Genomic DNA, 26,798 nt, shown 5'->3' on the forward strand with positions numbered 1-26,798 from the left:
GGAATGCAGAAGAATGTAGAAATTGGGCAGCTGCCTTTTAAACTTAAAAAATCTTGTTCTGTATCCAAACCAAATTTCCAGCTTGTAAATTCTTCCGGTCCTGTTGTAGGCAGTGCTGGCTTCTGTACTCTCTGTGTAGGTGATGGGTAAGACCTCTGTGTCGGCTTTGGACCTGCATAATGTGCTTCTGTGTGGGTAGTGAAATACTGCATGAGGTCATTTGTGGTCAAAACAAGGTTGCAGCTGAGAGGAAAGCTGTGTTGTAATCACAGCATGTTGTCTATAGACAGACCCTGGTTACAGGAATGGGTGCAATAGATTTTATATTACCAGTACGTAGGTAAGTTTCTTAATTTGAGAAGAGAATGTTCTCTCGCCTGGATCAGCTGGTGTCGTCCCAGTGAATCTGCGTAACCCACCATTGCTAGGACAGCCATGTCATTTGGGTGGGTAGTAATTGATGCAGCTGATTCTGTTGTGCTTCATCACTGCCATTGGTAGAGAATGAGATCCTGGTGTGGAGGAGGAGACTGGGAATTGCAGCTCCCTCACAGGCATGTTGAGACTCTACTTGGTTGTGAATTGCTTTGAGATCCTCTGGTGGCACCTGGTTTAGAAGTGCAGAGCTAATTATTGATGATTCCAGTCAATTTAGCGAAACAGATGGCCTCAGCTGCACCCCAGTCGCTCTCAGCGGGCGCGTGGGTATTAAATGCTGATCCTAAAAAGTCAGTTTCTCTTAATCATTCCTTGAAAATCCTGTCTCAGTGACTTGAGGCCATGTGACCTTTGACACCTGCTTGGGCAACCCTGCGCTAAAGGGTCTTACATTAAAAGCACACAGCTAATTACAGCTACCTAGATTGGTTTAGCGAAGTAAATTAGATTACACTAATCCTCTGGCTGCAGACAGGCCTCTGGAGCCTCGGACAGGTCCCTGGGCGCAGGGTGGTTATTGTGCTGCTCACTGCTTGCTCGCTCTCTTGGTTGTGTCCTAATGTGGGTGGAAAAATTGAACCACCAAGACCCCGGTTGTCCTCTGCTCTTTGGGGTCAGGCGCAGCCGTTTCCTCTGCGATCTGGTGTCAGCTGCTAGTCCTGGAAGTGGCCCCTTTGGCAGCGAGCCCGTCTGGAAGGGCTGGCCTGCAGAAATGCAAACTCATGTCCCTCCTCCGCGTTGGAGCAAGGAATGAGAAGGCAAATCAGGCTGGCTCCAGCGTGACTCCTCCTGAGCAGGGTGGGGTGAGGGCATCTCTCCCACCATGCAGTGTCTTCCAGTCTGCCAGCACCCCATCACACTGCAAGCCAGGTGCCTTGTCGTGGTGCTAGTCTGCTGTAGTGTCGGCTAGGTCTGGTCTAGTGGTGGCTGAAATGCCAGTCGCTCCTCTGTGCCAGCTGTTGCTCCTGCTACAACACTGGGAGGCTTCCCTGGTGCTGCTCAGGTAGACAAGGCTTTTCTCATCCTCATTGGCTGCCCACAGCTCATGAGAAGTTCAGGAAGCCGTGTAACAATGCGAATGTAAACACTCGGGCTCGGGGCTAGGTTAGACTGGCCAAAGCAAACACAGGACCCAAGAGATCATCATTCAGACATCTCCTCCCTAATGGCATCCCAGTTTATCTTGAATTGGGTTTCTGTGACTAAAATAACTGCAGATGTCTTGGGACCAAGCCCAAAAGCACGAAAAGCAACCGGAACTGCCTACCACAGATCCATGTAGGCAAACCTGGCTTAGGCAAATGCACTCTGTCTGTGTGCCATCCCCTTGGCACGCCACAGCTAATCAGCTTCTGATCCTACGAAGACTTGCTCAGGTCATTTGAATGTAGTTCCTCTTGGCTTCTTGTAAATATGCCGGGCTCTGTGATGCAGCCTTCCTGGATCTTGCTGACTTGCCTCTCTTGCGGTCAGCTCTTGTTAAAAGCACGCCGGAAGGCTGCTGCCTGAGTTTCACCAGCTGTGCTTGGTTTTGCGGGGAGAGAATCAACTAGTCAGTCAGTCGTTTAAAGAACTACCCTAATTCGGTGTGGCTAGCTTCCGGGAAGGACCCATTTCTCTGAAGTGCTACGTAACTTCTGGGTGGTGCTGAGCCCTCTCTGTGCCCATCAGGTTCAGAGCACACAGCACCTCCTGGGACTAACTATGCCAGCTCGCCGCGAGGACTGTGGCAGTGATCCCCATGGCAATAGTGTTTGAATGCAACCTGGCTGAGCAGGGCACATCTGCAGGCGAGTGCTTGGTGGGTGTAGGGAGCAGATCCTGGGGTCTGCGAGAGCTGAGAATGATTCTGATTTCTCTGTTCGCTGCAGTACTGTGTACCCAGTGGTCTTCTGCGCTGGTGCCAAATGCCTTGCTGCTTGTTGTGCCTCACAGCAGCACGGGGGGATGCTTTGTAAAGTCACAACTCTGCGTGTCACTGCCTTGACTGCTGACCTTTTTTTGTCTCCTTGACCCTTAGGCAGTAAGACTGGAAAGTACGTACCAGAACCGCACTAGATACATGGTGGTAGTTTCAACCAATGGCAGACAAGACACTGAGGAAAGCATTGTCCTAGGAATGGATTTCTCTTCCAATGACAGGTATCTAGGCAGACTGCTTCGACCTCTAGACTCGCCACTCCAGCACCGTTCTCCAGCCCCCCAATTGCCTTCCAATATCTTGGAAGAGGGGTGGGGGAGCCTGGAGTCTTGGTGCAGCTCTGAAACGCAAACCTTAGGCTGTGGGACCTGGGACATAGGGAAGCAGCACAGAGTTGGGAGGGACAGAGGATGTGCAGCATTTGGAAGTCCCGAAAAATAGTGTAACCAATCTCCCATGTGGGTGCAGGAGTTTTGAAAGCAGTAAGCAGCAAGACCCAAAGCCCTGCTTATCCACAGCTTGTCTGATTTCCCTAGAGTCTATACAGTAAAAACCTGCACCAAGACGCCTTTCCCGGGTCAGGGGAGCAGTCAGACGCGCAGCCCCGTGCTGACGCCTGCAGGGGGCTCGGTTGTGGTGGGGGCCGAAAGGAAATGCCAGGCACTCTGATGGCAGAGGTTACGCAGTGCGTGCGCTCTCCAGCCGTTCGTGTGTCCGCACGGTGTCGTGCTTTCACCGTATGTATGTAAATTGCAGTGACCTCTCCAAAGGGTCGCAAAATGTGGCAGCTAAGTCGTGTTTGCTGTCTGTGTAACCAGAAGCCATGGAGAGACCTGCCAGCTGCTGTAGGGCAGAGACTTCCGAAAGGTTAAAATAGGACTCTGGGCTCTTTGTAGGGCGTGGGGTGAGGTGGGAGGACATGCACCCTAAGGCATCACAAACCAATCTGGGTCTTAGCTAAGAGGGGAGAGAAAAGGAACCCAGGTCCTGAGCCCTCTTGTTAATTTCCTGTGAAGTTATCTTGAGAAACAGCGAGTATGTACCAGCCCCAGAACATCAGAATAGAGCCGCAGTATGGGAATGAATGTTGCCAACCTTAGTTATGTGCAGTGCGTGTCAGAAATATTCCTCCAGGGTTGTTACACGGCCATCACATGGCTGGCTGAAACCGTTCGCCTTTGAAACTGCCTTCCTGGTTGTCATTTAGACATCACAGCCGCCACTGTGCTTAATTTGGAGCGGGGCTTGGGAAGCTTGGCTCAGAAGCAACTGGGACAAAGAACTGGGGCCTGTGTGCAGCGGGGCTGAAAATCAAACCCGGTGCGTGTCATGGGTGCACTAACACAGTTACTACGTCCTTGCACCGCTTCTTGCACAGAATTCTGTGAGCGGGGAATTGCGCTTGGGTCTGGCACACCAGCGCTGCCCCTGGAATGCAGAGAAGTGAGGGCTCCCTGGCACCGAGAGAAATGCTGGGCTGGCTTTTTTAGCTTTTTGCTAGTTACTTGGGTTCTAGACTGTCATGTTCTCCCCCCCTCCCCCCCCTCCCTCCAGCCCACTTGCTATTTATAACTCCATACAGACTTGTTGCTAAGGTCCCTGATAAAGGCTCGTGGAAAAGTATCACTAAAAATACCCTGGCCACCTTGGGTCGCCTGTTAAAAACTCATTTTTCCATGAGCTCATCTCGTTTAGTCAACAGAAATAGTTGCCTGTGGCTGTCTCCTGGGGCCGGGCATTACGGCCATTCCTGCGTGCGGTGTGCAGTGGGTGTGCATGTCCACAGTCCATTCTGAGTCTGTTTGCCGCCCCTGAGCTCCAGTCACCCAGGTGGGTGTTAGGCAGCGCACAGAGTCAAGTGTGAAGAATTGGGGAGCCGGACAGTAGAATCTGACGCTCCCTGAAAGCACCTGGTTTGATCACCCAGCAATTTCCTCCTAATTTGGGTTTGTCTTTTCCCCTCTCGGCAGCCTGACATGTAGTTTCCCCACCCCCACCCCCTCCCGTCAGTTCTTCCATCACTGTATTTCTGCTTTTATCCCAGGGTTTCCCTCTTCTTTCAGAGAAGACAAAGCATTTCCATGTGACCAAACATGGCATGCTAGTCAAATGAGGGAAAAGACATAGCAGCTATGGGAAGAACAATGAAATTTCCTGTAAGCATCTCTTGTGGCAGCCTGAGATTAGCCACCATGGGGGCAAAGGGAAATCCGCAGATGGGGGCGGTGTGCTGCAATGCATAACCTACCATATATTCCCTCCCATTGCCAGCATTAAACTTCACTCACCTGAGTTCCTAGTAGCTGTGGCTGAATGACCAATAAAAACAGAGAACCCTGGATTCCAAAGTTGCCGCTAGAAATGAGCCACGTGTATTGGCAAACCTGAAAGAAATCAGAACGGATCCTTTCGTTCAAGTGTAAAAACCTTGAGTTGACTGAAAATTGGGTGACCCAGCCTCTGCCCTCAGAATGCACCCTGGAAAAGCACTAACATTCCAAGCTTGCTGCAGGGGGACGAGCATACCCCAGCTGTGGTTAAGAGCCCGTATCAAACACTGCTTGCACTTCCAAGGACACCTGTAGAGAACAAGACGCAGGTTAGGCAGATCAATACAAATGGGTTTGCAACCACGGCTGTACAATTTGCAGAGTAGCTGGGAAGCGGGTGGCACAACGGCTGACCTTCTCTTTCTTATTACAGTAGCACTTGCACAATGGGCTTGGTACTGCCCCTGTGGAGCGACACCCTTATTCACTTGGATGGGGACGGGTAAGTGGCTGGTACGCAGAGGGCTTCCATGTTCTGTTCGTTACACTGCACACAGAGGATACTGTGTGGAATCGCATTCAAATTATTGTCAGTATGGGCAGTTCAGGCTGTCCTTCAAATCACAGTAGTCATGGGAGACAGCAACCAATTGCCTTGCAGTTAGGCAGCAGCTTATGCATGTGTGCGCATAAGCTGCTGTTAAGAAGCTTTCGCTCTGTATGTGGGGAGGGGACGGGGGAGAAAGCTACTGAAAAGGGATCCTATCAGGTGTTGCTGTGGAACACCTGTAGGGACAACCATATTCTGCTAACGGAAATATAAGTGTGATGTCTTCATTGCCCGATGTCCTCCTGGATTGTAAACTCCTCTCGGTGCCCAGAGAATGACCTTTGCTGCTTTGGTTGCCTCGCTCAGCTGTACTGTGTCATTTCCTTTTCTGGCTTTGAACTTGACTGTAGCCTGGGTAAACTGCTCACCTGGGCGCTGCTGCTTGTGTGGGTGACGAACGCCTTCATTTCAGCCAGTGTCCTGGCTTCATCGCTGAACAGCAGCCGCTAAAAATGAGCCTGCCCAAAGCTGTACCATGCTATTTGCATCAGTCCTCTAGCTGAAACTGGCCAAACCAATCTATGCCTTGGATTAGCCCTTTGCTGGCCTGGCTGGTTACAAATTAATGGTTGTTAGCTGAAAAAAGGCTCCGTGATAAGTGTCTTATTCTTAATGGGTCCATTTTTTTCTTTCACCAGTGGGTTCAGCGTCTCAACAGACAACAGGGTCCATGTGTTCAAGCCGGTGTCCGTTCAAGCAATGTGGTAAGGACTCCCTGTGAGCTGTCCCAATACTCCTTTATCCAAGGCATTTTAGATACTTCTGCTTTCACAAAGCAGGTGCTGCTGTGTGTCACCCATGTCTTGAGACCCAGGCACATGGGCCCTGTGCCTTGCTCAGACACACAGGGAGCTGTGCTCTCCGGGTACAGGAACTGGTGGTGAACAGTGCAGAGTCTGGAACAGCAATGTGATCATTTCTTCAGCTCCAGGGGGCACGTACCCTCGCCCGTGTGCAGTGAGTGGCATGACAGGCAGGGCTGAGGGGCTCTCCGTAGGCCCGTGCGAGGTGATTGCCGTGACGTGCTGCGAAGGGCACTCGGCGTGAGCTGCTGTTTCGGGGGGTTCTTTTGAATCAGAACCGCAGACCTTTGCGGGGTGCGTGAGTCCAGGGCTGACTTTACAGCCAGGCACTGCATTAAGCAGTAACCTTTCCAGGCAGCTGTAGGCTGAGGGTACCACTGCATCCCGGTTCAGACCTGGGGACTGACCGACAGAGGCAGGATGTGCTGCCCCATAGCCCAGCCAGCAGCAGTGAACCGGAATGGTGGGACTCTGGGCTTTGTTCCTCGTCACCGGGGGGAGATGCTCATGTGTGGGGGCTTCTTCCAGGTCTGCCCTGCAGAGTTTACACAAGGCCTGTGAGGTGGCCCGAAGTCACAACTACTACCCAGGGAGCCTCTTCCTCACCTGGGTCAGTTACTATGAGAGCCACATCGACTCCGACCAGTCTTCAGTCAACGAATGGAACGCCATGCAGGATGTGCAGTCGCACCGGCCCGACTCCCCCACCCTCTTCACGGACGTGTAAGTCAGCCTGTCTCTGCTGGGCGTGTGCAGCACCACACCTCCGCAGGAGGAGACACTGCCCCATGGGATCGGGCTTAGTGCCTTGTCAGTAGGAAGCATTGCCAGTTCAAAGATGGATCCTGGATTAAATAAACATCAAGGCTGGAAGATTAGCTAATGGAGACCCCCTCGTGTCCTTTTCAGTGCTGATTCTCAGCATTTTCCCTGCACTTCCAGAGCTCCGTACGGCCCTCAGTCTGGGCAACGCTATCCCCTTTGACAGATGGGGAAGGCAAAGTGACTTGCTCAAGGCCCTAGAGGGAGTCGGTGGCAGAGCTGGCAGTAGAACCCAGGAGCTTGTCTCCCACTTCTGTGCCTGGAGCACCAGACCAGCTCAGGCGCTTACATGGGCATGTTGCTGGTTTATAATAAACTGGGTTTTTATTTTGTTCTTGCTGCGTGGCCCAGAGGCTTTCAGGCCTCTTAGCTGGGAAGCCTCAAGCAGCTGATCCAGTCGGCGTGCCTAAGGATTAAATGTGGGGTAGCGACCAGGGCTTTTATCCCCTGGAGGAATGGGGTGGGAAGGTGCATGATGCTCAGACGCTGGCTGGTGGCGTGCGTCAGGACAGCGACTGAGCTGGCCATGCTGGTAGTGGGGCCAGGTTTCCAAGCTGCCCGCTTATGAATTGCTCCCAAGCAGTTGTCAGTAATTGTGTAGCCTCTCCTTGCAGCACAGGGAGCAATGGCGTGACCTCGAGAGCTCCTTCCAGCTGTAGTCCCCACACTCCCCCGAGGATAACAGAGGACGCGCCTTTTTGCCATCACAGGCTGCTTGCCCACTGTGTTCCTTCCCATAGATTTCGTTATAGCATGCAGGGCTCAGGTTATCTTAGCAGAGCAGTGAGTGAATAATCGTGTGGGGCATTTCAGCTGCCAATGAGTCTTCATACCTGATTGTCTTTAACATACAGGGAAGTGAGCTGCAAGCCTCTGGCAGGCTGCCAGCTTAATAGTTTGCCATGATTTGTTCATGTTTTAAAAAACCCCACCCTTTCTCCATGGAAAAATCTGTCGGTGGGCCTATGGAGTCCCAGGCAGGGCTCTGTGATTAAAAGCACCAGTATTTTTGTAATTCTCTTACTCATAAACCACCAGCTGGAGAGGAATTCTAGTTGTTCATAAAGCAGAAGCCTCCATGCATTTGCTGTCTTGGCAGCGTTACAGACTGCTAGAATAGGTGTGAGATGTTACCACTGGGCCCCATCTCTGGATGATGGGTGAGCCAGCTCAGAGCACCAGAGCTACAGTACAACTGCCATCATCCTGGTTGATTAGTAAAGCTATTTTTGCAACCAGCGATAAGGCGACAGGCAGCAGAGGCTGGTGGAATGCATGCAGGCTTAGCTGCACTCTGTCTCCATGTAAGGAGGTGTGGAGCTGTTACCTTTCCAAGAAAGGTAAGGGGGAAGCTGAGAGGCTAGGAGGGGGATAATACACTGCCTGAAGCCACTGGAACAGCAAAATACTGGAGAGGTTTTTATGGCGCCCCATTAAAGTACTGGATCCATCCAGTGGCGTTTCTGTTCCATATAAAGCACAGCTGTGAACCTGGTCTGAGTTCCAGGGGATCCAGAGGTAACGCATTAGATTCCTCCCAGGTGGGGATCAGCAGTGTCTCGCTCTAGGTGCATCTGCATAGCATCATTAACCAGTTAAAAACCACTGTGAATCAACTCTACCCAACCTAGCAGTAAGCGGCTGTTGCTTCCTTCTCCTAGCCCCACGGAGCGTGAGCGCACAGAGCGGTTAATTAAAACCAAGTTAAGGGAGATCATGATGCAGAAAGACTTGGAGAACATCACGTCGAAAGAGGTGAGTGGGGAGCCCGCCATCGCCCATGCTGGGACTAGCGGGCGGGAAAATGCTGCGGGTGAGGAGGGTGGCTAGTGGGAGGACAGAGAGCACTGCGCAACGTGAGCATTGTCCCTTTATTCACCTGGGGAAATGGAAAAAGAATTAACCCGGTGGGGTTCTCCTCCTCCTCAGATCCGCACGGAGCTGGAGATGCAGATGGTGTGCAACCTGCGGGAGTTCAAGGAGTTCATTGACAATGAAATGATCGTGATTCTTGGGCAGATGGACAGTCCCACGCAGATATTTGACCATGTCTTTCTGGTAAGCCCTTAAGGCCATGGCCCTGCAAGGTAGAATCCCTTGGTAATCACCAGATCGCTGTGTGACTGAGACCAGGCCTCTCGATGCAAATAACACCTCTTACCTCAAGTGGGCAGATCTTCACAATGTGATCGATCTAGCCTTGCTGCAGCTCCCTTCCACAGCTTCCAGGCGAGGGAAGCAAGTCTTAGCTCTATTTCCGCACTCAAACCTGAGTTCGCGCCCTGTTTCTACTGGCATGTAAGTCAAATCCCTAGTCCGTCTCGTCCCATACCGGAGCCTGCATTGAGGTCACCGGGGTGTACCTCTCCTTGGGAGGACACAGCAGTGACAAAGAAAGCAAACTGGAACCCCGGCAGAGAAGGGTTGTATAAGTCACAGGTAGAATTACACTTCCTGTAACAGCAGAGATCTTTTGAACTCATTTCTCAGCTGGGAACAGAGGAGCCTAACAAAGAACCCTGCAGATTATCCACTTAAGGCCACGTAAACATTTTGCCTTTAATGTTGTGCTTACTTAACTGCCTTTCATCGCTGCCAGGGCCTGTCTCCTTACCGCGCCTCCCTCCCCTTGACTTCCCAGCCCCAAGGGATTGACCCGGCTTTGTTGGCTTAGCCTGAGGTCTGCTCCTTTTTAAACAGAGCCGCCACTCCTTGAACTAGCCAATCCATGTCTCTCCCTCTCGTGTGAAGCTAGTTCCTTTCAGCAGCTCCGGAGGCATAGTGTGTTTAAATGTGAGCACTCCCAAGAAATTGGATGGGTGAAGGGGAGGCAGGAACAGTTAGGCAGCAAAAGTGTCTCAGGCTAATGACTTGCTTTGCCCAGGTGGTTTCTAGTGAGAAGTTCATACAAGCTCATCAGATTAGTCAGAAGTAATCCAGGCAACTTCAGACAGCTCTGGGGACTTGGATGCAAGCAAGCCCGGGCAGGAAAGCCTCCACAGGCAGCACCCAGCAAAGTCCATCTCTATGGCTTGCGGCAGCCAGGGACGGACGCAAGGCAGAGAACAATAAGGTAGAGAAGCTGGTGAGATGGCAAAGCGAAAACATGCTTCCCTGGCCTGTTTCTGTGCTCACACAGGCAAGAGAAAAAACTCATGTGGGAACCCGTGTAGAGAGGGGCTCAGTGTCTTTTACACGCGCTCTGTCTCTCTGCAGACAGCATCTCTTCCATGGCGCAGAGTCAGTGGCAGGGTCTTGTGTGGGAGGGGGTCTGTCTTTATTTTTCTGAACTAGGTTTCTCAGTGGCTTGCCGGTAGGGTGACCGGATAAAATCGGGACCGTCCCGCTATTTAGGTGTTTGTCCCGCGTCCCGACCGATCTTTGGTCAGGACGCAATTTGTGCCGATATTTCGCTCAGCTGGCAGCACTTGCCTCCCGCCCCCCACCCCCGGGTCCGGATATTTTCTTCCTCTCATCTGGTCACCCTACTTGCAGGGAACTAACTAGGGCTCTACCTGGGTCTGTCTTGCAGGGCTTCCTGTTGATTCAGGGCGGCTCTGATTGTCAAGTGAGATAAGTGGCTGCGCTTTGAGACATGAGCACTATTTTTTTTTTCCCTTTTACCGTCTGTATTTTCACCAAATCTCGGTTTACAGCACTGGATTGGCCAGTACCTCCCTGCACAGCTCGCTGGCTCCCTGCAGCTCGCACCCGGCTGGCGGGGGCCGTCCCCCCCCCGGCGGTGTACACTGCGCTTCACTCCTGCTGATGCTCCCTGTTTTACTTTTTGCACAGGGTTCTGAGTGGAATGCCTCCAATTTGGAAGATTTACAGAACCGAGGGTAAGCAGCTCTGAGCTGTGTAGCAGCCCCTGCATGCAAGCTGCTGGGCATGGGTGGGAAGCCTTTGCCTTACCTAAGTCACTGCACAGCCAGATTTCCTGCTGCTGCTGGGTGCTCACCAAGGGCTTGCAAACCGAGCCTGGAACTGGCAGAGGAGCACCCCAGCCCCCAAATCCCCCGTGCGAAGACAGGGAAGGAAAAGGCTCCGGTAGCCCTGACCTTGACTGAAATCCCACCGACAAGTGCAGGCAGCTGATAGCAACGGGTAACCGAGATCTGCAGTTCCCTCACTGAATAGACAGTGCAGCGCTGGCTCGGGGGCGTCTGCATGCTGCTCTCCTGAGGTAGGGTGGGGTGGGATGAGACCCCGCATGCGCTGCACGGAGGCACTCCTCACAACCCGGGCAGGCAGCTGCACTGTGGCAAGAAAGCGACAAGTGTGTGTCAAAGCATCCGTCGCTGCCTTAGATCAGGGACTGCACTGAGCATCTTGCAGCTCAAAGGGGTAGCGTTCCCCCTTGGTTGCTGTAAGGTTTGGAGTTAGGCGACCCATCTGTAGGCCACATGGATCCAGACAGAACATGCAGGGAACCCACTGGCTTTCTGGCTTGGCCAGGTTGCTACAGCAATCTCTCCTCCTCCTGAGCTGAGCTTTCCAATCCTCACCACCCGACACCTGCTCCTAGCCTGACAAAGGGCATTTTCCCCTGGAAACTCTGCTGCTGTGTCTGCTAAGACATGGAGGTTTGCTGATCTCTCATGAGTTTAGGAGTTCGGGGTGTCTTACATGTGAATACCATGTGCTTCCCTCAGCCATTCACTGCTCAGAACGGTCTGTGCTGGGGAGAAGAATCAAATCTGCCCCAACCACAGGCAGCGCCCTTCCAGTTTCTCTGGGTTCTGGGCAGCTGCAGAATACGAGAGGGTCTGATCTATGCAACCATCAGGAGTTGCCTCGCTGTGGCCTTAATTCTGAGGCTAGTCTGGTGTCCTGGATTGAAGTGAAGGGCCTGGTGCGAATCCCAGAATGAAGACGGCTACTCCTGCTGGGACCCAGGAGAGAGGCGTGTTAGGAGGGTTGTTGAGAGCACGGATCTTCAGGCTAATGCCCTTACAGCCTGGTCTCCCGACACTGATGGTAACTGGCGCCGTAGGAAGGGAGATTGGAAAGGGGATTGTGCGTCTCCAGCTGGCAGGAAGAGATGAAGCTGTATTGTAGCATGTGCCAGCCCTTCTGTGCAATACAGAGCAGGCTGAACGGGCAGGCTGGCCAGCCCTGGTCTGGTTTCCATTCCCAGCAGACTGAAGCCCCTTCCACAGAGACTAGATTAGAAATTCCCCAGCAAACCCGTAGCCTGGCCTTGCAATCAGTCCCTTCCTCCCTGCGTTGACGTCTGACTCCCAGTTCGGCATGCTCTGTCTTGTAACTCTGACTGCTTGGCTCTAAACAAATTCAAAACAAGGCAAAGCCATTTCCTTGCAGAGACGGTCTGTCCAATCTTATCTGCCCTCTGCTTCCACACAGGGTGCGGTACATTCTGAATGTGACTCGAGAAATAGATAACTTCTTCCCAGGCGTCTTCGAGTACCATAACATCCGGGTGTACGACGAGGAGGCTACAGATCTGCTGGCGTATTGGAACGACACTTACAAATTCATCTCCAAAGCCAAGTAAGTCTGCACTTAAAGAGCGAGCGCAGTACAGCAAGCTCCTGGTAACGCAATGTTTCCTTCTGGCCCTTCGCTCTTTCCAGCTCCCCTTTGTCCTGTGTTAGGATCAGGGCATTTGCATTCTCAGTTCCTGCTGTTGCTGTGTGCAGTGGGCTTTTCTGTCTGTCTGAATTACAAAAAGCACATGGTGGTAAGAGGGAAAAACGCTGCTATGCGGTCGTCCCCTCGGCTGCGCTGCATTTGTAGTGCTTTAGGGAGCTTCCGGGACTTCAGAAACTCAGAACCACCTGAGGTGTTAAACTTCTGTAAAATGTCAGGGGACATAGAACCATGCAAACACAGCTGTTACTGCCCAAAGGGAATGGGGTTACGCCCTGCTGCTGGCAGGTTTATATTCTGAGAGCATCGAGGAAGCCCAGACACTCCATTGTGCCCGCGCCGGGCAGACAGGTAACACAGAAGCTGGTCGCACCGGGAGAGAGTTCCTATTCCCTTGTGGACTCGTGGGCGAAACAGCCGTGCCGAGCTGGGAGGACAAGGCAACAGTAAAATTAAGCGGAGGTCAGCAGACACCAGAACAACGTAACCGTGAACAAAATCCAAATCGTTCCCTGCATACAAAGCAGGCAGACACTGCTCTGAATAAAACCCTCGTCCGTTAGCACTAAGATGCGTGCTAGGCCTCCTAGCTGAACGGCCACTTCCAGTCTGGTAGCTGGAGGCCATTGGGTTGCCAACACGTGTCCTGCTTCTCTGGGTTGTCTATAATAAGCCCAGCAGCCATCTGGTTCAGGAAGACGCTGGTCACAGAAGCGATGCCATGCATTGCCAGCAAGGCTGGCATGGATTTCCAAGCGAGGGACTGCCTCGAGCCCTCTCGTGGGGGGGTTTGCATCTCTCGTGTGGGGGTTTGCCCGTGCCCTAGAGCTGATGACCCGATTGACAATGGCTGCTTCTCCAACAAATCATTAAGCCTCTCAGATTTACCCTAGCGCTATTTATAGATACACTTCTAAAGCACATCGAGCTCCTTGGTGCAACGAACCTCGTCCTTGTCAGAAATATTCTCCTCTCTGGAGGCACATTTTGTTCCCCGCCCTGAACTCACCCGACGTTTTAAAGCTAGAAGTTTGTGAGGCAAGTTAGTTCCAGGTCGGGGCAGTTAAAGCCCATTCGGCGCTTGTGTGCCTGTCCCACCTTGCCTGCCTTCCCTCCCACCCACCCCCCGGCTTTTCTAGAATCACCCGTCGGGGGCAGGTGCAGGGGGAGTTCTGACTTTGCAAGTTTTTGTGTAAAGCATCTTGGGCCAAGTCTTCGCTGCAAAAGAGGTGTGGGGTTTCTGTACCTCCAGATCCCTAGGATCTTGGATGGAGAGAGCCGTCTGTAAAAACACCCCTCTCTTGGCAGTGAGACGACAGCCCTAGGGACAGGCTCCTTTGACGCAGAGGCCTGTCAGTAACTAACAAATACCTTTTTATCATGCGGATGCAAAGAACACGGGGGCAGGTCTGAACTCTGAAAGCTGTACGGCTGAAGTCCTCGCTGGACAAGGCGAATTACAGCCCGTGCTCCTTCGTTTGCCGCTCACACTTTGCTGAAGTAAAACCCCTGCATTGCTGGCGATGGAGCAAACTCTTCTCAAGCCAAACCAAACTCCTCACGACCAGCTCTGTACCAAGACTGCTCTGTGCAATGGACGAGAGCCAGGGGTGAAAAACGACTTCATGCAGTGAGAGTCCTGAGCTGCTTGGTACATAGAAGCCCGTTGTGAGAGAGATTGCAACCTCATGCAGTATCTTGGGGGACCCTTTTATTCAATTTATGAATGTTTTATCCATGATGATCTTCTGCTCCGGGGGAGGGTTACCATGCCTCTCCCAGGAGCTAAGAGGCGGCAAGGCTCATTGCTGAGATTGTAAACACCTCCCAGAGACGTACCACCCCAGGAGGTTTGCATAGACTGGTTCAGCCTGGGTCTTTCAGAGGCCAACAGACAGGGGCTTTTGATACGAAAAGGCTGAGTTGAAACAGACTCGTGGCCTTTGGACTTGATCTTTGTCCAATCCCACTGAAGGGCTGGAAGGATTTCCTGGGGCAGCGTTTCTCAAGTGCGCCCAGCTGTTGCTTCTGGCTGCTTTGGTGTTTGCTGGCATGGCCGGCAGGGGATCAGCAGCCTTCACCATGCAGCCCCTCCGCAGACACATGGGGCCAGTGTGTGTGCTCGGCTGGCTTCAGGCCCTGGGCTCCAGCTCTGGGCTTCAGCCCGTGGCAGCTGGACTCAGGTTTGCAAAAATTTTCAGAGCAGCCACTGCAAGGGTTGGTTGGCCCCACACTCTGAGGCCATCCAAAAAATGGTTCTGAGACCCCGTTCTAGGCCCCCCAAGGCTGATGGGCAGCTCCTGATCTATTTTGTGTGTTCTCTAGGATGCTTTTCCCTTAGAGTGAAAGGGCTTAGAAGGAGCTGTGTGGTAACTTGGAGCTCTCCCCTGCAATGTCTGCCTCTCCTGAGCTTTTCAGAGGAGGCTTTAAAATCGTCCTTTTCCATTCCCCGCCCTAGGAAGAACGGGTCAAAATGCCTGGTGCACTGCAAGATGGGAGTCAGCCGGTCAGCCTCCACGGTGATCGCGTACGCCATGAAGGAGTACGGCTGGAACCTGGACCGAGCCTACGACCACGTGAAGGAGCGCCGTAGTGTCACCAAACCCAACCCAAGCTTCATGAGGCAGCTGGAGGAGTACCAAGGGATTCTGCTGGCGAGGTGAGCTCTGGAGGCGGGGAGGGAACGGGCCGTAAGATTTCCAGCACAAATCTCTGTCTCCTGCCCTGTGTTTCCTAAACACAAAATCATTCCCCAGCCCGCTCTGGCCCAGGCTTATAGTGAAAGGAGAACCGGAAAGGGTCTGAACCCAAGCGGATTGTGCCTCCTTCAGTAGGGGTGCTGCAAAGGAGTGTGGGAAGCTGGGTGTGTCTGCTCTCACACGTCAGAAACCTCAGCGGTTGCCCATCTGGACGAAGCCAAAGGCAGCTGTGCCAACGGCAGGGTGTAGCCCCGTCTGCGTGTTGTGGTTGCTGATGTTCAGCCTTGATCTTGTTTTTGTACCACGTGCTCTGGGGTTCGGAGTCTTGGTTTAATGATGTTTGTTTTCAGCTGTCACTGAGCGTTTGTCTGACTTGAGCACGTGGCCAGCCCAGCAGATATGCAGGCAGGTGCTTGTGTTCCTGCCTCATTCAGAATGAGTGGGTGCTTGAGAGCTGTCTGACAGGCCTCCATAGGATAACATTTGGTCACGGATTCCGTGACTTTAACAGAGCTCCATGACGTCTGCTTCAGCCCTGCTTCTCCCCTGTCCCTGCGTGGGGCTCGGGATCCCCCCCCCCCGTGCGGGGCTCGGGTGTCTGTGACTTACGGTTTATTGCCCATGTCCTGCCCATCCCAAAATCTTCACCTTATTTACAGTATAAGGTGTAAGGCACAGGGCTTGAGTAGCTCCACTGGATTAATTCAGAGCCGCCTCCCTTCGTGGGTGTGCTAGTTCATCGCTCTCTTAGGAGCGGGGGTTGGGAAGAGTGCTCCATGTGTACGGGGAGCCTTAGCCAGTCACCCGAAGCTCCATGGGGGTGGGGGGGGAGCCGAGTAATCCATCCGAGCAGCCAGTGGCATGACAAGGGCTCTAGGGGAGGCTCGGCCCAACACTGGTTCGAAGCCAACAGTGTCCCAGGACTGAGCTCAGCTCTGAGCTAGGCACCAACAGAACTGAATGATTCCACTAGCTTTTACCGCATGGCTAAGTAGGAAAGCAGACCCCCTCTCTGCCGTCTCAGAAATACGGCCCAATCAGCTCAGCATCACAAGTCCCTTTTAGAAACACTTGCTCAGCATCTGCTACGGCTTCAGGGAAGAACGGTTGCTGCAGTCTGTGCGGGGAGCCCCTTTCCTCTGTGTTTGTTCCTGGATGGAATTTTCAGCTCGGCTGGGAGGTGAGGTATGGCAGCGGATTTTGTAACACGAGGCCTGTCAGCTGACTAGTAACAAGACATCAATATTGCATGTTTCCTGGCCATCCCCATAAAGGAGGTGTTAAGCAATGTCCTGACTTGACCTGCTGGAAGGAAAAGAGACTTCATGTTCTGCCAGACTGCAGTATTGGTGCTGGAGCTCTCCTCCACGGCAGGCTCTTTGTAGGGGGGCACAGATTAAATCCTCGGGCAGTGACCTGTGTGCTAGGACATCGGCTTTCCCAGCGCTCGCCAGCGTGCCGCTCGGGCCGGAGCAAGGTGAAGTGAGCCTGGAACTCTTCGCGGCGGTGTTAGAGCAGAGCACCGCGCTGATGCGGCTGTGAGATGTTTGACAGAAAGAGAAGCCCAGACGTACCTGCTGTCTGGCTCTCTAGGGCTTGCCATGTGGCTGCTGCCATTGCAGCATGTGGGTGAACAGAATCGTACTTGGTGTGTGGCTAGTGCTTCACGTCCTCTCGCCCTCTACGAATCTAGGGCACTGGGTGAGCTTGTCTGGCAGCCACTAGTACACCGGGAAATCCAGTCAGTGGAAGCCTCTGCGTGATGCGGTCTTGATTTCTGCTTCTTTGCTCCCTCTGTGCGAGACTTGGAAAAGTTGATTCGTAACCAGTATGGGAATGTCACCTTCACTCCTGCCATGTGTGGCTCACCCTCACCCCTGGGTGTGCAACTGCCGAGTCTCTGCCCGCCCTGGAGAGGGCCCCAGTAGAACGACGTGAATGGGGCTATCAGTGAGGCCTTCCGAAGGCAAAGCAGCATGAGGCCCTTGCGCGCACAAGGCTAACAAGTCTGGGGTGAGCTCAGTGCCACGCCGGGCAGAGCAGCAGGCAGAACCCCGGGGCACCACACGCTCCTCGTGCATCTGCTTTCACAGCTCCAAAAGGCGGCTCTGCCCTCTTTCGCTGCCGCTTCGGGCTCTCCCCTCGAGCTGCCCCCAGGCCTGTTTGCTGCATTAACCCAGGGCAGGGAACAAGCAGATCCCTGCTCCTGGGACTGCTCTGGGGTGGAGTCGAGGCCATGTGCTTGGGCTATCTGGTGAGGTTGTTGAGAAGGTGAAGGGGGCGTGGTAAGCAGGATACTGCTTTCCAGCCGGGAACATGGCTCCTTTTGTCACAGCAGCAGGGGTGTTCAGCTCCTTGGAGCTGTCGGCCATTAGCAGCAGGGCCAGAGTCTTTCCTTCCCCTCATTAAACTCTCCTCTCCCTCCTAGCAAGCTTGGGCACCGCGCTGCGGCAGCGCCCGCTCAGACAGTGTCAGGCAGGGGCCGAGCCCGAGGGCCGTGCTGTGCCTCGCGCTGCAGGAACGTTCCTTTTACCAAACCGCCTGCCGTGGGAACAGCTACCGGAGAAAGTGACTGACCATCAGGGCCTGAGACCGCTCCTTCACGCTGCCCGGCTCCAGCCTGAGACACGGGGGGGAACGAGAGACAGTCACTCCAGCGATCCCACCCGAGCGCCAGCGCCCACTTGCTCTGCTCGACCCTGACCGTGCCCTGGAATTCTGGAGACCCCCTTTCCCCAGCCCCTTGGGCACCGTTCTGAGCACTGGCAGCGCATCCCTGCCGCTTGGAGGGGGCACTCGTCCTCGATCCCGCCAAGGGCCTGAGTCTCCCCGGGGGCCCGGGAAGTGAAGGTGCAGGTCTCACTGCTGTGTCCAGTGGGGGGATGAGCGCTAGAACTGCCGGCCGAATGGAAACAGCAGACTCAACGGGGAACCCCTCGCCTCCGCCCCCAACATTTCAGTAGAACTGTGCGGCCAGACCAGGGGAGCCAGGCTGCGTGGCAGCCCGCCGGCCTACGCTTGGGTTTGGGCTGTCAGCTCCCAGGGCACTAGCCTGGGACTCCAGAGGTGCAGGTTCAGTTCCCTGCTCTGCTAAAGACTTCTTGTGTTACCTTGGGCAAGTCACTTAGTCTCTCTGCCTCCATTTCCCCATCTGCCCAGTGGGGATAACCGCAGTGCCCTGTCTCATGGGGCGTTGAGGGTGACTCTGCTGGAGATTGAGAGGCACTCTGATTCTGGGGCAAGGGGAACTGTGTAAGTACCCGGGATAGACGGGGAGCCCCTTGGAGTGTCTCCAGAAATCATGCACGTGCTGTGGTTACTGTTCCAGAGGGCAGGAGTGCTCCTCCTCCAAATCCCCTCTCCAGCCGCTCTGTAGGCAGAGCTCTATGCTGACGCATCGATTTCTCAGCTGAAACTGTGCTGGGCGCTCGGGTGCGTCCGTGGAAGAAGTAGACAAAGCAGCATAGACGTCCCTGCAGGAGAAGCAGGGCCAACGCTGTCCTCCAGGCCTCTTAGAAAATGGCTGTTGGTTTGCAGAAACGAGTCTTCCTTTGTGGTCTTTGAACCTGCTTTTGGCACCTTGTATGGTTGCTCAATGGGGGAGGTCCAAGGTTAAAAATTAACAGGATGAAATCAGGCTTGGTTATTGCTGTGACCTGGGCTCAGGCTCAGCTGGAGGCAGATAACACTCATGCAAACAGGTGATTTGAATTTCAAAATGAAACACACATGCAGAGTTCATGCCCCACCTCTCTGGTGACTGGGTGATGAACCGCCCAGAAAGCTCTGCCCGATGTGTGACCGTAGTGTCTAGACAAGCTCCAGTCACAAGCAGGGCCCGTTGTGCTGCGTGTTGGAGTGCGCCCGGGAGTATAGCGAGAGGCAGTCCAGGCCCTACGCGTTTGTATTTAACCAGACAGTGTCCCTGAGGAGGATTTTCCAGAGACAAAGCAGTGGGCCCGAGGACATGCAGGCGTGGAGCCCTCCATGGAGCTCTGCCCTCCTGAGTGCTGGCTCGTGCCGTAATCTCAACATCCTTCATAAACAGGAGGAAAACGTGGTGACTGCCAGGAGCGGTAGTCGCTGCTTTACGTCATTGCATTAACGGATATTTGCAGACAAAATACTCGCCGTCTCCAGGTTCTGCTTGTCGGGTCCGTTCCCAGCGGGAGCCAAGTGCGTGTATCTGACAGGCCCTTCATAGCCTCCCCGCTGTCACGAGGGGGCTGGTCCTGCCCCATTTCGCACACTGACTCTTGGTGCGTGACTGCTGGGTCTGCAATCTAATCTGGCACTGGGTTATTTTGTGAGGCCCCCTAGCCGTAGGGCATTCCCCATCAGTGTGTTCGCTAAGCAGCGGACGTGTGCTCGGCAGACAGACCGTGCTGGCTGGGATCTCAGCGCGCGCGCAGGCGACTGGGAGGGGAGATTGCAGAAGGGCATCCACAGACTTGGCTGGCCGCCCGCAGCGTCCTTTCGCGTGCTGCGGTGTGTGCTCTCCTCCTAGGGGGAGCCGGTGAAAGTGCAGCAAGCGGAGGAAGGGAAATTCTAACGCGCAGGGCTGGGCTGGGCACATGTTTTCATTGGGCCGGTTCCACTTCGGAGAAATCGCCCCATTGTGTGGGCCGCGGACGCAATAGTTCTCAGAACAGGTGCTGCTGATGCCGTTCGCTCGAGCGTGTGACTGCTGGGACCCTCCCGAGGATGTTTTCCAGCAGCGAGGGGGGTGGCTGGCCTGGGCCTCTGTCCTGCAAACAAGATGCTATTTTTGGCCTCCTGTAACCATGCAGGATGTCCCCAGCCCCCACCCCGCTCTCTGCTTTCCAAAGCTCAGTTATTTACCAGAGCCCTAGGGGGGAAATCAGGCATCCTTTTGTTCCGGGCCCCCCATGTACCCCACTGAGCGTCCCCTCGGCTGTCGCCCTGCAGCGTGTTCTCACCTTCCAGCACATCCATCGTCTGGGGTCAGATAAGGGACCGAGTTGAGCAGAATTCCCTGGGGCCAGTACAAACCACTGGGGGTTCGTGCGTGTAAATGGCTTACACCCCTGTGCTCATTTACACAGATGGGTGTTGTGCAATTGTACCCACTCCCTGCAGGGCCGAGCTCACCCCTGTGGGCGTTCGGGGGTGCTGGGAGCAGAACGTGCAGAGGGCAGAGGCCTGCTTTGTATTACCCCTTCCTAGTGGTTGGTTTTCCTACTGTACTGCTGTCACCTGCCCCCGTGGCATACAAGCTGCTCTCCCGCAACGCTAGAGCGGTGCCGGCTGCACCCACTTGCCCACTTAGGCCCAGGTGGATTCATTTTCTGACCAGCTCTGAGCATGGGTAATGGAAGGGACTGGTTGTCACCGCTGACTCTGGCCCAGAGGCTGCCATGGAAGCGGCCCCCACTCGCGCCAGCCTGGGTTTGGGCCAGGGTTGTATTTTAAGCATGTGTGAGCCGCAGGTGGTTTCTGACCGTGACTAAAACGTTCCCCTTCTCCCGCAGCAAACAGCGGCATAACAAGCTGTGGCGGTCGCACTCAGACAGCGACCTCTCGGAGCACCACCAGCCCATCTGCAAACCCGGGATGGAGCTGAACAAAAAGGAGATCACCACTTCCGCAGAGCAGCTCTCCGAGCCCACGGCAAACGACAACTACCAGCCTGCGTCTCCCGTCTTCTCAGTGAGGCCGCACGTGGGCCGTCTGCTCCAGCCGGACACGGACGTGATCGAGGAGCTGGGCGCCAAAGAGAGAAGGATCCGTTTGGAGTTCACAGCCAGAGACTTCCGCGCCGAACAAATAGAGGATGAACTGAACCTGAACAACATCAATGGGTGTCCAGCAGGGTGCTGCTTGGATGAGTCAGAATTTCCCCTGGATAATTGCCATTCTTCTGAGGCCTTGATGCAGCTTGAAGAGCCTTTGGAGATGGCCACAGCATTCCCTGATCTGACTGTGGATGATCTAGAGACAGATGCCCTTAAAACTGAGCTGAATGTTCATTTGGTACCCATGGAGGAATTCACGGCTTGTTTAAAAGACCTTCCCAGGTCGCCTGATCAGAATTCCCCCAGCCCACAGCTCAGTTCCCAGCCTGAAACCACCGACAGGATTGATTTCCTCAGTGCCCTAGAGAAGTTTGAGGAGCTGTCCCAAGAAAACCGGTCTCATGCCTGTTCTCACACCAGGATGGACGAGCAGGGAGGCGGAAGGAACGGGGTCTCCAAGGTGTCTGTGCTGGAGGTGCTGCCAGCAGAGACTGCTGTCGATACCCAGAGAAATAGCTCTGCAAGCAACTCCCCTGCAGCACCGGAAGAGTCTTCCGCAGATGAGGAACAACCAAAGGTAATAGTGGCTTGCTGCTTTCCTGTGAACTGCTGTTTGAATGTTTCCGATGGCTGTATGAGTCTCTTGCTGTATGGTTAATGCAGTGGAAAGATGGGCAACATTCTGGTCTTCCAGCTAATGTGTCAATCGTACTGATAAACTCTTAGCTGTAAAGCTTGGCAGACGGAGAGCAGCGAGGTGGTGGTGGTGGTACCGCTGCCGCGAGTTTCTCAACTCCGAGCACGTGCCCCTAGCCTGGGAATCACGTCTAGTGCAGTTACTTGTCCCCAGCATAAACGCCACCAAAGAGCCTGACCAGCTCGGCACCATTCTCGGGTGGAAAGCTCCAGGCCTGGGGTAGCAGATCGGGGTGGAGGGCCGGCGGTAGATCTGTGGGAGTGACTGTTGGGTAGCAAAGCGGGGAGGGGCTTCCGCTGGAGGTCGGCATTGAAGAGCTTGGGCAGAGCAGCAGGCAGCGAACCCAACGCTTGGAACAGAACTGAAGAGGGGCTGCGGGTCAGGACTGCGTTGCGCCAGCAGAGCTGTGGGAAGGGTTCCCACGGCTCAGAAGAGCTGGGGGTCAGGGAAGCAGCAGGTCAGAGCTGTGCGTGGGGAGCCCAGCACTGGAATACCAGTGGGGGGAGCTGCAGGTCAGGATTGGGTGCCTAGTGCTATCGGTGGTTCGTTTTCATGAGTGATGAGCCCCCACCCCAGGAATATAAATGTAATGTCTGCCCGGCGGTGCATCCCTTCCAGGGGCCAGGACACTGCAGTTCGGTGCCCTCCGATGGGCAGTTCTCCAGAGGCTTCATGCCGTGCAGAATGAAAAAGGAAGCTAGAGCCCTCTAGACCTAAACGTCTTGTATCGTAGTGGCCTGTGGCTGATCAGCAGTGGCGTGCTGGCTGCCGCTTCCAGAGCGCGCTCGCTGGTTGAGCTGTAGGTTTTATTCGATTTTCTGTCTTCCACTGAGGATTTTTTAAGTGTAGTAAGTGTTGCAGACAGTTCTCCATTCACGACTCGGCCAGCAGCTCGCTTGCAGAAGGGTAACCCATGTCCTTAGAGAGCTCAAGGGGGTTATATCCAGGAGGACGCTTTTTATATGTAAATTGTTGACTTGTTGAATGGGATCTAGACTCTCTAACCGAAGTAGCTGAAAGGCTGATTATTGTGGCTGCTGATTTTATGTTCTCACCTTTCACTTACTAATGGCCGTGGAATTTGTCCCTTGTCAGAAAGCAGCGTGTGATAAACGTGACGTTCAGTGGTGCACCCCAGGAGACATGTGGTGGACGTAGTTTAACTCCCAATGTTCGGAATTCCTGCCCCCTTTCTCTGCTGGGCCGAGTGAAGGAGGGTGCTGGAAATCAGCCCTAGTTCTCTTTCCAGTCAGACCAGGCCGGCAGTTCTAACCGTGATCTCAGTTAATCCGAGACCTGCTTTTTCCTGGGAACCTGTTTTACTTGAATAGTTTTCTCTTCTGGGTTAGTACAGCACTGGCTGCCTCCTTTCCATCTTGGTCCAGGTCTGTTTGGTCCTGCCTAATATTTTAGTCCAGCACTCGCAAGGCACAGTTGGCAGCATAGTTACTAGTAGCCCCTGTCTCTGCTCTAGCATCCCGAGCTCCTCGCCTGCGGAAATTGTGGAACGTTTAGACTCCAACAAGGGTCTTCAGCGTACATATCCCGCCTGGCTACTGGATTTAAAGCGATCCATAGTCACTTTCATTCCTGTTCTGTACAGGGCGAGAACTCTCACTCTTAGGTCATTTAAAAAGAAAATAAGAATAAGTTTTGCCTTCGACTGCATGTTAAGACTCACATGGAAGTTGGGTGCCTAAATCTCCTAGCATTTCAGCTAGTTTAGCATCTAAATGCCTTAGGCTAGTGGCAAATCCTGGTTGGAAAGTTTTGAGACCAGAGCACCTCTGGAACTGCTCCAGTAGTGAGCATCCCAGTCTGCCTGCTGGGAGTGAGATCCTGACGCCCTCTACTCTGCATTAGCACCGGGACCTTTTTCTTTTTCTTGTCTGTGTGTTCATTGCAGTTCCGGCTGTCTGACTGCAGGTGTCCTGTCAGCAAGGCTGCTGTGCACTTTGTAATAACAGTCTCTCTGTGTTTTCAGGACATCTCTGAACTGACCACTCTGGGCCCCCTCACAAGATCCCACTCGGAAAATGCAATCTCTGTGAAAGAAATCATAACGGAAATTGAATCCATCAACCAGGGCGTAGGACCGTGCCAGCAGAAGGTGGAGGGCTCAGCCACCCATGCCCAAGCACCAAAGAGGAATACCGTCCATGAGTTGCCTGTAGAGGTGGTCTGGGCATCTGAAAATAAACCTGGGAAGGCTGAGCAGAGCGAAGGAGCTTGCACTGCAGAGCAGGAAACAGCAAAAGACCTCCCAAAACCAGACCAGGAAGGTGCTCCCACCTGCCAGCCGCCTACCTGTGTGTCAGATGTGGAAGAAAGCGATCCCGCAGGAGACCAGCAGGAGCCTCGGGTGCAGGGGCTGAACCCTGGGTCGAAGTGGTGTCCAGGGTCTGTTAAACGTGCCACCTTGGAATTTGAGGAACGCTTGAGACAGGAGCAAGAGCACCAGCACGTTCCCCCCATGTGCCTGCTACCTACTCGCAAGAATTCCAAGAATGAGTCTGCAGCTGCCGAGCTCGCGCCAAAGGGCAGGACCGAGGAACCGTCGCAGGAGCCGGATCCTGCCCGTAGAGAGAATGAGAGCGACCAGGCCAGGGCAAAGAGCCCAGCAGCCGAGGGTGCGTTGCCTCATGGCCCTGAACTGCCGGGGGACACGCACCTGTCCCCACCACTCGCCCCTTGCCTTGTGCAGCCTGCTCAGGAGCCGCCGCTGGCAGAGCCTGGTGCTGAGCAGGAAGTGCTCAGGACGGTGGTGTCGCTGGCTAGCTCCGGGGAGCCCGCCCTGCCCTGTCACCTCCCCAAGAGGATAGAAATTATCGAGTACCCCCACATGGGCACGCCACCTGAGCTCCGTGAGCGCGACAGCAGCTGTGAGCAGGGCACGCTGGAGAACGCAGCGGCGTTGCTTCCCGTAGATGAAAACCTGAACCCTTCGGTGTGCGCTGAGACGGCACCTGTACATCCCGATGCTCTGCCTTTGCGTAACCCTTCGGTACTAGAGCACAAGGCGATCGGGCGGGCCACCTTCGCCCTGGGCAGCCCCGAGGAAGAGTACGGTGCAGCACTGATTAACCTGGATACCTCTTCGTTGGTTGGCCAGGTGACGCGCTCGCCTTCAGCAGGCCTGGATGACCTTTGGCACCAACGCGTAGTTCATCTGGAGGGCGTTACGGAGCAGAGCACGAGCACAGACGATGAGCCAGTGGCACCGAGCAGCCTCTCAAGGAACGGGCATGTCCTGTGCGGGGCGAGTGACAGTGCCTTGGTGGAGCTGAGCAACGAGGACTCGGATTTCATCAGTGAGAGCACTGAAGCCATGGAGGTCTCTTTCCTCCCCGGCGGCCTCCCCCACGGCTCCAACAGCCCCGGCGTCAAAGGGCCGAGTGAGACTCCCAGCTCAGTGAAGCAGCGCGCGAAGGAACTCGAGGCCCGGGTACGGCGAGCAGGGCTCACCACGCCGTCCCGAATGAAACGCTCGGCATCCTTAGCCAAGCTGGGCTGCCTGGAACTCTCTCCAGATGACTTAACCCAGAGGGAGTCGGCCTCTTCCCATGCCAGCCTGACCTGTCCTGACTTGCTGCCCGCCTCCCCCAGGACTGGCCAAGCCAAGCAGGGGGCGTTGCCAGAGCACGGCTTGGACGGCCCACCTGAAAAGCCTTGTGCCTCCTCTCCCTTTATTCGCCAGGATCCACAGCCCAGCAAGCATTTTGTAGAGCAGCTTAAAACAACGGAGTGCATTGCCCAGAGCCAGCCGGTGCAGAGGCCGCCCGTGCAGTATGCCAAAGAGTTCGGCTCAGCTCCGCAGAGTTTGCATCCCAGCGCAGATCCTAGATTGACTAGCTCTGAAGAGGGTCTTCCGCTGCTACAGACACAGGTACTAGACTCTCGGCTCCCAGCTCAAAGCCTGGCTGGAGCACCTAGACATCAACACGGTAGAACTCACCCTCTGAGGAGACTAAAAGAGGCTACCGACAAAAAGCGGACAAGCAATCCCTTCTATAATACCATGTGATCCTGAGCCCTCAGCTGTGACTTCTTTTTAAACAAAACCCATGTTGTTGTGTTCATACAAGGGGCAGGTGTAATATGTAAGGAACATGCACTTTATTCGTTAATTTTATATATTTTGTCATTTTACTGTTCCTGGCGCATGTAGGTTTGGGTTGTATTTTGTGTGGGACTCTGACTGCAAGACCGTTTGTTATTTTTTTAATTATTTTTAACTCAAATAACCTCAAATATTCTTTGTTTTCAAAGAACACCTTTCATAAGTGACCATTGCTGTTGGCAGTTGGCTCATCTCTGTGTGGTGAAATCTTGAGGGTTAGGTTAGATTGGAACCAAGTCACAAATAACTTGAACACACACACACACACACACACACACAAACTGGTGCTAGCTGGGGCAGTGATCAGAGTGGCAGCTGGTGTAAATATGAAGGTTGTGCCAAGATTTGTTCGTGGCTTTTTTTGATCCACTTTGAGCTAACTGGAACTCCACAACAGTGACAAATTGCTTCTGAAACTGCCTCAGTGCAAACCCGTCGGGTTGGCTTGTGCCTGTAGCCAAAGGCAGCTGATGGCTGGGCTGCGCTTTTCAGCCTCTCGCTGTGGCTCCAACTTTGGAACACAAACGTGCCCAAAGCTGCATGGTTTGTTTCCAGGGAGTGGCTCCAATGTGATTCTCTTCCCCCTCCCCCCCAGTGTGTCGATCATGACCAATGTGGTCAGAGACTTCAAACAGCAACCAGCCTCTCCTCTGCTCCAAGCCTGGGGCTGCCAAATTCATTTGAATTTCATCATCTAAAAGAACCCGGTTTAGCAGCAGCAATTGGGGGGGAAACTGACGTGTGTTCTTTTAAAACAAACAATTCTATAGGGTTTTAACCCTTTCATTACTTGAATACTGCTGTGGGCCTTTTGAGTTAATGGCCATATCATCTGTTCACCTTTCTCTCCCCCACCCAGAGCTGTTTTTTCTAGTGCTGCCTGAGTGATTCTCCCCACACTCACATCCACACTCAGCTGGCTCTCAAACCCGAAGGCTGATGTCATTGTTACATAATGAGCGTTTCCCCTCGCTCTGCTCTCACCTTAACACGTAACCTGGAGAAATGATTTGTCTGGAAGTTTCCTTTCCCCCCTCAGTTGTGTACAT

At 53.9% G+C, this 26,798-nt stretch overlaps 1 protein-coding gene across 5 annotated transcripts in view; it reads left to right on the forward strand.

The window, feature by feature from the left end:
* SSH2 (slingshot protein phosphatase 2) overlaps positions 1-26,017 on the forward strand; it is a 134,991-nt gene extending 108,974 nt beyond the window's left edge. For all 5 annotated transcript variants that reach the window (XM_044993549.1, XM_044993551.1, XM_044993547.1 and 2 more), the window contains 11 exons: positions 2,459-2,580; positions 5,063-5,131; positions 5,878-5,943; positions 6,571-6,765; positions 8,526-8,619; positions 8,794-8,922; positions 10,660-10,706; positions 12,232-12,378; positions 14,936-15,136; positions 20,669-21,509; positions 23,614-26,017. In XM_044993549.1, the coding sequence (XP_044849484.1) occupies positions 2,459-2,580; positions 5,063-5,131; positions 5,878-5,943; positions 6,571-6,765; positions 8,526-8,619; positions 8,794-8,922; positions 10,660-10,706; positions 12,232-12,378; positions 14,936-15,136; positions 20,669-21,509; positions 23,614-25,653 (3,951 nt within the window). In that variant the 3' untranslated portion in view covers positions 25,654-26,017. The remainder of the gene's footprint in view (positions 1-2,458; positions 2,581-5,062; positions 5,132-5,877; positions 5,944-6,570; positions 6,766-8,525; positions 8,620-8,793; positions 8,923-10,659; positions 10,707-12,231; positions 12,379-14,935; positions 15,137-20,668; positions 21,510-23,613) is intronic.
* Positions 26,018-26,798: the final 781 nt, after the last annotated feature.

The sequence above is a fragment of the Mauremys mutica genome, chromosome 19, assembly GCF_020497125.1.
Source record: "Mauremys mutica isolate MM-2020 ecotype Southern chromosome 19, ASM2049712v1, whole genome shotgun sequence".
NCBI lineage: Eukaryota > Metazoa > Chordata > Testudines > Geoemydidae > Mauremys > Mauremys mutica.